Below are 13,265 nucleotides of genomic sequence, written 5' to 3' on the forward strand. Positions count from 1 at the left end.
AAAAAATTGACTACAATGCTTTCCACAGTTGTGTCAAGTTGGCTGGTAGTGGATCTCTACCTCGAACAGCTTGTTCCATCTCATCCCTCAGATGCTCAAGTGGATTGAGATCTGGTGATTGGGCAGGCCACTGCAGTCAGCTGAATTTACTGTCATGTCCGTGGATCCATTCCTATACAATCCTAGCCTTATGGCATGGGGCATTATCCTGCAGAAAAAAATCTATTTGCAGATGGATACACTGATGCCATGATGGGAAGCACCTGATTGGCAATGATGTTCAGATATCCTGTGGCATTCAAATGTTGCTCCACTTTTATCAAGGGGCCCAATGTGTGCCATGAATACACACCCCACACTATCACACCACCACCACCATCCTGCAATGTTAACACGTGGCATGATGGATGCATGTACCCATACCCTAGTCCTCCCATCTGTGTGAAACAGCAGGAACCGGGATTCATCAGACCAGGCAATGATTTTCACATTCTCCAGTGTCCAGTGTTTTCATTCCTTAGCCTACTGCAACTGCAGAAAAGACGTCGGTTGCCATACCCCATTCGTGTCAAGGTACGATGAGTTGTGTATTCTTTTATGGGTCTTTTGGCATCAATGTTGTACTGGACTGTCAGTTGACTAACTGTAGCCCATCTGTTTCTCTGCACAATTCATGTCAGCATCCTTTGTACTCTTTCATCAATGACCCGTTTTTGACCACTGGCCTGCCGTTGGCTGGATGTCCATTGGGTGGTGGACCATTATTGATATACACAGGAAACTGTTGAGCGTAAAAACCCAGCAGCGTTGCAGTTCTTGGCACACTCAAACCAGTGCACCTGGCGCCTACTACTATACCCAATTCAAAGGCACTTTAATCTTTTGTCTTGCCAATTCACCCTCAGAATGGCACACATACACAATCAATGTCGCAATAGTCTTTAACCTGTCTCCTCCCCTCCATTCATAGTGATTGAGCTGAATTTAGCTCGTAACATCAGTCAGGGATCATATATTTCAGCTGGATACACCCGGTCAGTCTATGTCATGGAAAGAGCAGGTGTTCCTAATATGTTCTACACTCAGTGTAGTTTGAACATAAAGCTAAAGCAACCCAAAGGGAATGACTAAGATACTGTACATGTATGTTCTTCAAAATGTATGAAACATATTTTGTTCTCTCACCCATCTACACACAATACCCCATAATGACAAAGTGAAAACATGTTTTTAGAAAAGTTAGCAAATGTATGAAAATGAAATACAGAAGTATGTCATGTGCATAAGTATTCACACCCCTGAGTGAATACATGCTAGAATCACCTTTGGCAGTGTTTACAGCTGTGAGTCACTCTAAGAATGTCTCTAAGAGCTTTGCACACCTGGATTGTAAAAATCTTTAAGCTCTGTCAAGTTAGTTGTTGATCATTGCTAGACAGCCATTTTCAAGTCTTGCCATAGATTTTCAAGACAATTTAAGTCAAAACTGTAACTGTACCACTCAGAAACAATCAATGTCATCTTGGTAAGCAACTCCAGTGTACATTTGGTCTTGTGTTTTAGGTTATTGTCCTGCTGAAAGATGAAGTTGTCTCCCAGTGTCTGTTGGAAGCCAGACGGAACCAGGTTTTCCCTCTTGGATTTTGCCTGTGCTTAGCGCTATTCCGTTTCTTTTCATCCTAAAAAACTCCTTAATCCTGGACAATGACAAGCATACCCATAACATGATGCAGCCATCACCATGGTTGAATATATGAGGAGTGGTACTCAGTGATGTGTTGGATTTGCCCCAAACATAACACTCTGTATTCAGGGCATTAAGTTCATTTTTTTGGCAAACAGGATGCATGTTTTGTAATATTTTTTTTCTGCACAGGCTTCTTTCTTTTCACTCTGTCATTTAGGTTAAACAATGTTGTTGATATATCCTCAGTTTTCCCCCATTACAGCCATTAAACTCTGTTTCTGGGGTGTGAATACTTTCTAAAGGCACTGTATGTACATTATCCTGCCTGTCACTTACTAAAGACCTCACTGTGATGGTATTGTAGCTTTAAAAAAAATGTCCGTAGAGCTCAAAATGTTAACCAGTAGACATCTCTATGCAAGTGTGTCGATTAATACTGACATGCTGTCCATTAGATTTCCCTACAGTTGTCCAGAGAGAAGCAATGTCAGGAGTCCTGCTACTCGGTGTCACACTGCATTTACTGTGAATCTCCACCCACCTGGACTCATCTCCATCATCTCTAAGAGGATGATGGGACTGGAGGTCTGTGACGAAGACTGTTTGCTTACTAGGTTTTAACTATTACAAAACTCAAATATAGATATTCAGATATTCTGCTGTGAAACCACCTCCATTGTTGAATACAACACGTACAGGACAAATGTCCACAGTCAAGAGTTAAACAGTCAGATTCAGACTAGCTGAATATTTCATCATATTTGAAAATTCTCAGAGGGACCAGTTGAGTCAAGTGTACAATGGGGCCAACAGCTACACTGAAGTGGATTATTAAAGGGTACTACTAAAGTGGATTATTAAAGGGTACTACTAAACTGGATTATTAAAACGTACTAATAAACTGGATTATTAAAGGGTACTACTAAACTGGATTATTAAAGGGTACTACTAAACTGAATTATTAAAATGTACTAATAAACTGGATTATTAAAGGGTACTACTAATGTGGATTATTAAAGGGTACTGTCACGGTTGTCGTCGGGGAATGAGGACCAAAATGCAGCAGGTACGTGTATGCTCATATTTAGATTTATTAACTTACAAAAAACAACTGAATACAAAATAACAAAGCTACTAGAACTAACCAACGAACAACAAAACAGTCTGGCAAAGCCTAGGGCTGAACACAGAACAATCACCCACAAAACACAAACACAAACACACCCTCATTTATGAGACTCTCAATCAAAGGCAGATAGAAAACACCTGCCTTCAACTGAGAGTCCCAACACCAATTCACCAGACATAGAAACAGACATACTAGACTCCACATAGAAATACCTAAACAAACCAACACCCGGAATTACTAAAACAAACACCCTTAAACCAAACACACCACCCTGAACCACATAAAACAAATACCCTCTGTCACGCCCTGACCAAACTACAAAACAATTAACCTTATATACTGGCCAGGACGTGACAGTACCCCCCCCTTAAAGGTGCTACCCCAGAAGCACCTTAACACAAAAAAAATATAAATACCCCCAAACAATACCCAAAAGAAAAATTCCCCCTTTCTAAAGGGAGGGAAGGGAGGGTGGCTGCCGTCAACGACGGCACTGTGCTACACCCCCCCTCCCCAACCCACCTATATTGGAGGCGGCTCCGGCTCAGGCCGTTCCAGGCTGTCTGGGCAGTCTGGCAGCTCGGGACGGTCAGGGCAGTCTGGCCACTCGGGACGGTCAGGGCAGTCTGGCCACTCGGGCAGGTCAGGGCAGTCTGGCCACTCGGGCAGGTCAGGGCAGTCTGGCCACTCCGGCAGTTCAGGGCAGTCTGGCCACTCCGGCAGTTCAGGGCAGTCTGGCCACTCCGGCAGTTCAGGGCAGTCTGGCCACTCGGGCAGGTCAGGGCAGACAGGCCACTCGGGCAGGTCAGGGCAGACTGGCCACTCCGGCAGGTCAGGGCAGACTGGCCACTCCGGCAGGTCAGGGCAGACTGGCCACTCCGGCAGGTCAGGGCAGACTGGCCACTCCGGCAGGTCAGGGCAGACTGGCCACTCCGGCAGGTCAGGGCAGTCTGGCCACTCCGGCAGTTCAGGGCAGACTGGCCACTCCGGCAGTTCAGGGCAGACTGGCCACTCCGGCAGTTCAGGGCAGACTGGCCACTCCGGCAGTTCAGGGCAGACTGGCCACTCCGGCAGTTCAGGGCAGACTGGCCACTCCGGCAGTTCAGGGCAGACTGGCCACTCCGGCAGTTCAGGGCAGACTGGCCACTCCGGCAGTTCAGGGCAGACTGGCCACTCCGGCAGTTCAGGGCAGACTGGCCACTCCGGCAGTTCAGGGCAGACTGGCCACTCCGGCAGTTCAGGGCAGACTGGCCACTCCGGCAGTTCAGGGCAGTCTGGCCACTCCGGCAGTTCAGCGCAGTCTGGCCACTCCGGCAGTTCAGCGCAGTCTGGCCACTCCGGCAGTTCAGCGCAGTCTGGCCACTCCGGCAGTTCAGCGCAGTCTGGCCACTCCGGCAGTTCAGCGCAGTCTGGCCACTCCGGCAGTTCAGCGCAGTCTGGCCACTCCGGCAGTTCAGCGCAGTCTGGCCACTCCGGCAGTTCAGCGCAGTCTGGCCACTCCGGCAGTTCAGCGCAGTCTGGCCACTCCGGCAGTTCAGCGCAGTCTGACCACTCCGGCGACTGTTGACTGACGGGCAGCTCCGACGACTGTTGACTGACGGGCAGCTCCGACGACTGTTGACTGACGGGCAGCTCCGACGACTGTTGACTGACGGGCAGCTCCGACGACTGTTGACTGACGGGCAGCTTCGACGACTGTTGACTGACGGGCAGCTTCGACGACTGTTGACTGGCGGGCAGCTCCGACGACTGTTGACTGGCGGGCAGCTCCGACGACTGTTGACTGGCGGGCAGCTCCGACGACTGTTGACTGGCGGGCAGCTCCGACGACTGTAGACTGACGAGGCTGGGTTTACGCACTTGCCGTTTAGTGCGGGGAGCGGGAACAGGACGAGTCGGACTGGGTGGACGCACTTCCGGGTCCGCACGAGAGACAGGAGCTGGAAACCCAGGGCTATGGAGGCGCACAGCCGGTCTAGATCTTACCTCCTGCACAACCCGCCTTGGCTCGATGGAACTAGTAGCCCTGTACGAGCGGAGTGCTCGTACAGGGCAGACTGGGCTGTGCAGGGGCCTGATGGTAGCCGTGCGTAGAGCGGGAGTTGGGTAGCCTGGTCCTCGGAGGCGTACCGGCGACCAGATGCGCTGCGCAGGCATCCTCCTACCAGGCTGGATGCCCGCTCTAGCACGGCACCTGCGAGGGGCTGGAATAACTCGCACCGGACTGTGCGTGCGTATGGGTGAGATATTGCGCTTCTCAGCGAAACATGGCGCTCCCCACCTCATACGCTCCTCCATATAACCACGGGTAGCTGGCTTCCGGCTCTTCCTTCGCCTAGCCAAACTACCCGTGTGCCCCCCCCCAAAATTTTCTTGGGGGTGCCTCTCGTGCATCTCCTTCAGCGCGTCCACTCTGGCCTCGTACCAACGCCTCTCTGCCTTGGCTGCTTCTATTTCCCACTGCGGGCGGCGATACTCCCCAGCCTGATGCCAAGGTCCGGCCCCGTCCAGAACTTCTTCCCAAGTCCACTTCTCCCGCCAGTCCAACTCGAACGCCTTCTGCTCCTTCCTCTGCTGCTTGGTCCTTGAGTGGTGGGTGATTCTGTCACGGTTGTCGTCGGGGAATGAGGACCAAAATGCAGCAGGTACGTGTATGCTCATATTTAGATTTATTAACTTACAAAAAACAACTGAATACAAAATAACAAAGCTACTAGAACTAACCAACGAACAACAAAACAGTCTGGCAAAGCCTAGGGCTGAACACAGAACAATCACCCACAAAACACAAACACAAACACACCCTCATTTATGAGACTCTCAATCAAAGGCAGATAGAAAACACCTGCCTTCAACTGAGAGTCCCAACACCAATTCACCAGACATAGAAACAGACATACTAGACTCCACATAGAAATACCTAAACAAACCAACACCCGGAATTACTAAAACAAACACCCTTAAACCAAACACACCACCCTGAACCACATAAAACAAATACCCTCTGTCACGCCCTGACCAAACTACAAAACAATTAACCTTATATACTGGCCAGGACGTGACAGGTACTACTAAAGTGGATTATTAAAGGGTACTAATAAACTGGATTATTAAAACGTACTAATAAACTGGATTATTAAAGGGTACTACTAAACTGGATTATTAAAACGTACTAATAAACTGGATTATTAAAGGGTACTACTAAACTGGACAGTGGTATAAAGTACTTAAGTAAAACTACTTTAAAGTACTACTTAAGTTTTTTTTTTTAGGTAACTGTACTTTACTTTAATATTTATATTTTTGACAACTTTTACCCCACTACATTCCTAAAGAATAATAATAATGTACTTTTTACTCCATACATTTTCCCTGACACCCAAAAGTACACGTTACATTTTGAAGGCTTAACAGGACAGGAAAATGGTCCAATTCACACATTTATCAAGATAACATCCCTGGGCATCCCTACTGCCTCTGATCTGGCAGACTCACTAAACACAAATGCTTCATTTGTAAATTATGTCTGAGTGTTGGAGTTTGCCTTTGACTATCCGTAAATTAAAAGAAACAAGAAATTGTGCCGTTTAGATTGCCTAATAGAAGTAATTTGAAATGATTTATACTTTTACTTTTGACACTTAAGTATATGTTTGCAATTACATTTACTTTTGATACTTAAGTATATTTAAAACCAAATACTTTTGGACTTTTACTCATGTAGTATTTTACTGGGTGACTTTTACTTTTACTTGAGTCATTTTCTATTAATGTATCTTTACTTTTACTCAAGTATGACAATTGGGTACTTTTTCCACCACTGAAACTTGATTATTAAAGAGTACTACTAAACTGATTTATTAAAGGGTACTACTAAACTGGTTTATTAAAAGGTACTAATAAACTGGTTTATTAAAAGGGTACTATTCCAATCTGTGTTTGTGTTATATGATCCTCACGATACTGAACATCTGATCTGGCTTCTTTCACATTCCCCAGGTCTGTAAACCTGTGTGTGTTTAACGGAGGGGCAGTGTCCTGTCACAGAGAAGGGCCTGCCGGGTCGTAACCCTTCCCTGTGTGTGTGGTATTGGCCCGCTGACGGGAGGCTGGAGAACGGTGTGCACCTGCAATTGTGACTAAGCCCCGGGCAGCACGTCCTGAAAGCAGTTGTTCCGATTCTCCCTCCCTGGTCCCTCCCTACCATCACAGCTCCACATAGCCACACAAACACTGCACACTTCAAAGGAGAAAGCGAAAACCCCAAGGGGATGTGAAAGGAGCTGTCATATTCCTCCTGTCTTCTCTTGCTTTTTGCAGGAACCTCTGAGAATGTATTCTCTTTCAGAGGTCAATGGTAGAAGTACATTTGGAGAGACAGAGAAAGGTAATGGGGAAAAACTGTGGTTTTAATTATTCCTACCCAATATAATGGGTAGGAATAATTAAAAGTTCTCAGCAGAGGACAAGAGAACAACTAGTGGAACAATCACCTGTGCCAGCCACTCTTCCTCAGACTAGGGCAGTCTTTTCACCGTGATTGCTTCTACTCTGTGGACCTGATCTGAAGACACAGGAGCTGAGTGAGTAGGGGGCTCTGTGGCTCTCTACTGTGGCTGCTGCTGAACTGAAAGTGGGTCAGACTGACAATAGTCCCTGGTTCCCTGGCTTTGTCTCTCAGCCTCAGAGCTGGGTACTGTCAGTGAGCGCCGGGCCCAATGATCCAGGTTTCTGTCACACACACAGTGACAACTGCCATCCACTCATTATGGATCCATTAGGGAATTACAGGGCTTATTATTAATGGACCACTGTAATCACAGTCTCACAGAACAGAACAGGCTGGTATTGTTTTACACTGCATGACAGCTCAGTAAACTACTGGGAATGTAGATAGCTATATTGGACGCAATATATAAAATAAGTAATGTGACTAGCATTCAGTGCATTAGTCTTAAATGGTAATAAGGCTCTTTATCAGAATACATTTCAGTTATATTATGATAATGACCATGACTATTATGGCCATAACAACTGAGTGCGTGAGGGATTATTGTGATTATTAATCCTCATGATTAGCATCATTACTGTCTGTTACCATCACTACATTCGCTAAAGCATTTTCATTTAAAGACAAACAGAGTGCTTGAGGGTCTTTCAGGGGAAAGTTGTGATGCATGTGGAGAATCTCTAATGTTCAGAACGTGTGGATAATATAATATGGCAGGTCAGCGAACACTTTCACCCAAAGTGACAAAGCAATCCACAGAGAACTGTCAACATACTATCCATTCAGCTCATGTGGGAATTGAACCCACAACCCTGGTGTTGCTAGCACCATGCTCTAACCCAGTGAGCCAATGAAAACTCCTGGCCACGTTGACGAGACAGAGTGACAGATGTGTGTGAGTGGCTAATCTCAGGCTGTCCATCAGCACTGTTAATGACAGGGAGATAGCAGGGCCCCAGTGAAGGACAGCAGAGCTTCCTCTCCACGCTGCCTTCAACCCTCCTCTATGATCTGTCACACAACATCTGGAAGTTGGTCTGCTCCTCAAGTCGCTCTGCTTTTTAAAAGGGAAGGGGAAAATACAGCAGATGGATTCCAGAGGGGACTAGTTTGCAGGCTGCAGTTATAGGCATTAATAATAAACAGTGGTGATACAACAATGAACAGTAGGAGTAGGTCCTGCATTACCTGGGTAGGCAACATTTTCTCAGTGTTTTTTTAAATGGATTGATGAGTCGATGGACCAACCACAGAGGAAGATGGGGGTGACCATACTTACGAAGGAGAGACGTTTCGGACAACAACGACACAACGACAGTAAGAGTGGATATCAGAGGCGGACCCTTACCGTATTCTCGGTGAAATTGTAATCCAGGCTGAACTGTAATTTGCCCAGTTTCTCTTCCTCCTTGGGCTCGGGCTCTTTCTCCGTATCGGTCAGGCCTGTCTCAGCGTCATCCTCATCCTTCAAGGCCTGAAGGAGACACCCACCAACAGTCAGTGCCCTCCGTGTGTCGCCTGTGCCAGCCCCTTAGACGGCTGTTGCCCTGCCCCGCCCCGGGCCTGCCAGCGGGTGTGCCAGCGAGCCCGTCTCCTGAAAAAAGCTGCCTCTCTTTGGGGGGATTATAATGGGGTGAGCAAGCACTAAAACACCACAGCTGTTAACACCAGGACATGCTCGGTGATGCGCTAGCCTCGGGCCAGGACCCATGATGCGGTTCAATCAATCTGTGGGTGTTTTGGAATGAGGAGGCTAGGGGGGAGAGAGATCAAATGATAGAGCCAAAAGATGAGAGTAATGGGCAGGCAGAGGAGAGAGAGAGAGAGAGAGAGAGAGAGAGAGAGAGAGAGAGAGAGAGAGAGAGAGAGAGAGAGAGCTTCTGCAAACCACAAACGACAATTCCCTTGATGTTATTTCAAGAAGATCAGTCTGTGGTGCAAAACAAATCAACAGGAAATGTCAAGAGATGGCGAGAGTGATGAAGAAGAAGAAGAGTGAGTTTTCCTTCGCTAGCCTGGTTCTGAAGGGATGCTGGTAGTGGAGAGGCGGGTTCGAGGCAGGGGGGCAGTCAGTTTGTTATTGATAAGCATGCGATTAAAGAGGCAAAAACTAGCTCTCAAGTACATTCAGTGTCAAAGTTGCCTTCCAAAGATCAGACATTGTCAGACTGTCATTGTTGCATGCAGGGCATTCTCAGTAAACAGAACAGTACTCTGGTTGTGACCCCCACATTCTCAGTTTACTTATCATTCACCCATCAGGAGACACAATCGCATTGTCAGAGCCCTCAGCTGCATGTGTTACCCCCACGCCGATGGAAGCTATAAGCATCATGCCAGCAGTAGGTAGGTAGGTGTTGGTAAGAGATGTTGTCATGGTGATGGGGGCCTGCCCTATTAGTGGTCAGGTTGCTGGTGTGAAAGCATCAAGGCTGAACAACATTGATATGTTTGGAATTTGTACGGCCCATCTGAGTCCCCTCCTGGTGCAAGCAAACCTATTGTCAATTGTTCCCTAAGCAAAACTATAAAAAATGAAATTGTTTGTTCGTTATTGCTTGTACACAGAGAGGAGAGGAGTATAGCAGAATAGGCAGCCATGTTCAACACCCACAATGTGTATTAGCTATTATACTGGGTTAAGTCAATGTCAAGTCAATCTGCCTTTTGGCTTCAGGTGAATGTATGTGAAATGTAAAGCTACTGTATGTCTAAACCTTACTACAGGTTTCAAAAGCAGTAACCTTGAAACTTAACCATTCTACTTTAGCTCATGGGCACATCTTGTTTTGAAATGCAAAGCAAAGATTGAAAAGGCACCAGATGGAGAATCAATGTGGTTCAACCTTGTTAAAGCACGCCCAGGGCTTCTTTCATACATATATATGTGCATGTGCAAGACTACGCACATATATAGAGCAGATATACATGTACTGTATGCATAGTTACATATATTTGGTTCTATAGGAGTAAGTTGTTGTCAAGAGGCTATCAAAACATCAGAGCAGCAGGCTTAAGGAGGATCCAACGACAATTGGGAACCTACCGCCAGTGACAATCCCGCACAGTCATCAGACACAACACAGATAAGGAGGACATAGAAGGAAGAAACACACATTAAAACAACCACACACAGGAGTTAACACAAGAGTCTGGGCACACCAGGAGAAATGACCGCTCGGGAGCCCATGGCCCCGCCTCTAGAATATCTAACCAATAGGTGTGTTGCATATGTAACCGATAGGGGTGTTGTATTGGCAGTGCGTAGCCTAATTGCTTGACGTGTAGTTGTAGCAGCTCCTAAATCAGTACAGGAAAAGTGGTGTATCTAAATAGAATTCATTCTAGATTGAAGTCATTGTAATTCTATGGGTATAAGTTTAAGATAAATCAGTGTTATTATAAAGCTTACCAACTGCTACTAGGAACAAGGACACAAGGCAGAGGCAGAGGCCTCTACAAATCAAAGAATTGTAAGCATTTAAACAATAAGCTCTTTGGTATGAATCAGATGAAACCTGTGGAGCTCACTCCTTATCAGACTGTGTAACACCTCTGCATCTCTGGCCTGTGTAGCTATTCAATTCCCTACTCCTACATCATCTCACAGGGCTTTGTTCTCCACCCCAATTCAATGTCCCTGATTGATGATGTGAGCGGTGTTGGCGTGGACAGACTGCAAATTTAACAGACTTTGTCAGGGGGGGGGATTGAGAACCTTCGTTAATGCAATTAGCATTCTAACTGGGGTTAAAGAGCTGTGTGTTCCCTATTCTCTCTGTGTGCGTTGGAGAGGGAGGGCGGAATTAATTCCCTCCCCTCGCTGGTAATTAGCTAATGTCATTTCTCTGGGTTGATACCACTGGCAATACAGCATACCGTACTCAGCGCTCATTGTTCTTAACACATTAAAATACTGAGAGGAACAGAAAGAGAGATTGAATTCTCTCTCTGAAGCTATTATAAACGGCAGGCTTCCTTAACAGTCCTGCAATCAGAGTGGATGGGGAGGAGTCATCGCAGACGCAACAATGTCAACACAAGTCGTGTGTCATGTGTATCCACTGGTCTTCTTGGGGGAGAGTTTGGCCTAAACCAGGTGCGGGTCAAACTACGGCACGCGGGCCCATTCAATTATTTGGGGTTATAAAAAAAACACTCCAGGCCGCACTTGAACATTTAAAACTAGATACAAAGTATCTAAAACAAATCTGTGTGGCCCTCCGTTGAATTTTGGCCCTCGAGCCAAAACGATTGCCCACCCCTATATGTATGTCTGATAAATTGTATAGTGAAATCGCTATGTAATGTGAAGATTATTATTCTGAAATATACTGTATATGCATTTATTTATAGGTTTCAATCATCAATGTATGCCAGGTGCCAGGTAAGTGTAATAAAAGTCAGTGATGTCATTTCTGGCTACAGTCAGTCACAGATAAAATGAAAGAGACTCGCAATGTATAAAAATGTTTTTTTTTTTTTTTTTACCTTGAAGTAAAAGGTAAGTTATATACAGTATATATGATGCAGTAGAAAATACAAAACAACTTGGCAATATCAAATACTACTGTTGACTAACAAACTATTAACTCTAATCAATAACGTTCAATGGCAGTAGTACAAAGTCTTTACCTCGGTTTTTGCACCGTCGTTCACGTCCATCATGTTGATGGCATTCTTGCCCTTGTCTTTGCCCTTCTTTTTGTTCTTCTTCTTGAATATCCACTTCTTGCAGATGCAGAAGCAGCAGGAGAGGACCAGGACCACGGCCACGAAGGCGATGGAGACGATGGCCCAATTTGGCACTGGAGAGGGACAGACAGGGACCCAGGTTAGACGAGCTTATGTCAAAGATGGGGCCATACCTGGATGAAGAAAACTGCACCATTGCTCTCATTTTTCTTTTCTCAAACAACCAAAAGTGCCTCGTCGAGAATATGGCACCATTGTCTGTTTCAAACAAGCTGACCAGAAATGCCTGTTCACCATCTCCATGCATCTAACAAATGACTCTGATGGCGGGACGGTGAGACTACTTGTTGAAGGTAGCGGCTGCAGCAGCAGCTGGAGTGAATGAGGACATAGAGAAAGACATAAGGATGTGGGACGGCAGGTCGCCTAGCGGTTAAGAGCATTGGGCCAGTAAACGAAAGGTTGCTGATTCGAATCCCGAGCTGACTAGATGAAAAATCTGCTGATGTGCCCTTGAGCAAGGCACTTAACCTTAATTTCTCCTGTAAGTCACTCTGGATAAGAGTGTCTGCTAAATGACTCAAATGTAAAGGTAATGTGCAGACAGAAGACGTTGATCAACAGTGGTGGGTGGCTGCGTCCCCGATCTGCAGTCTAGACATGGACTCCTAACGATTGCCCTCGAACAGAGACGTTTTAAGCGTCCCGATGGTTCACTGAGCATCCTCGGCCAATTTAGTGGAAATACCAGAGGTTGGTATTTTCCACTTGCCATTTAAACAAAACATTTCTCTCTGACAACTGATACTTTCACACCAATCACGGGCACACAGGTCAGGGTGTAGAGGTAATTTGCAGGGCCTGTTGGAGAGCGAGTTACCAACTGTAGCGTGACCGTGTCGAGTCAGTGATTGCATGACCACTCATCATGTTCATGGGTTTTGACACTTCTCTCTCTCTAAGAGAGTTCCTATTCACACGTTTGTCTCAGATTCATCTCATACTAGCCAGTTTCTGAGAACTTTCTTTGAGAGCTTTTGTCACGTTGCCAGTCAATTTCTTAGCATTGCTCGTGGATGTGACCTACTTGGCAATGGATACTAAAACAGCCATGGACCGTTATGTTACTTTAATTGAGAATGTAATGACATGTTTTTTTCCTCCCCACTGTAGGCCCTATTTTATATAAGGCTGAATGGACTAAACAGTCCAGCTGAAAGCTCCAGTCAGTGCTGTCATAGGCA

At 46.1% G+C, this 13,265-nt stretch overlaps 1 protein-coding gene across 5 annotated transcripts in view; it reads right to left on the reverse strand.

Annotated features, from left to right (window-relative positions):
* Window positions 1-13,265, reverse strand: part of syt1a (synaptotagmin Ia) — a 211,074-nt gene that overhangs the window by 25,767 nt on the left and 172,042 nt on the right. For 4 of the 5 annotated variants that reach the window (XM_029741910.1, XM_029741911.1, XM_029741912.1 and 1 more), the window contains 2 exons: window positions 11,962-12,134; window positions 8,675-8,800 (listed from right to left, as the gene is read on the reverse strand). In XM_029741910.1, the coding sequence (XP_029597770.1) occupies window positions 8,675-8,800; window positions 11,962-12,134 (299 nt within the window). The remainder of the gene's footprint in view (window positions 1-8,674; window positions 8,801-11,961; window positions 12,135-13,265) is intronic. The other variant, XM_029741913.1, reaches the window with a different exon arrangement.

This window comes from Salmo trutta, chromosome 40 (genome assembly GCF_901001165.1).
Source record: "Salmo trutta chromosome 40, fSalTru1.1, whole genome shotgun sequence".
Taxonomy (NCBI): Eukaryota; Metazoa; Chordata; class Actinopteri; order Salmoniformes; family Salmonidae; genus Salmo; species Salmo trutta.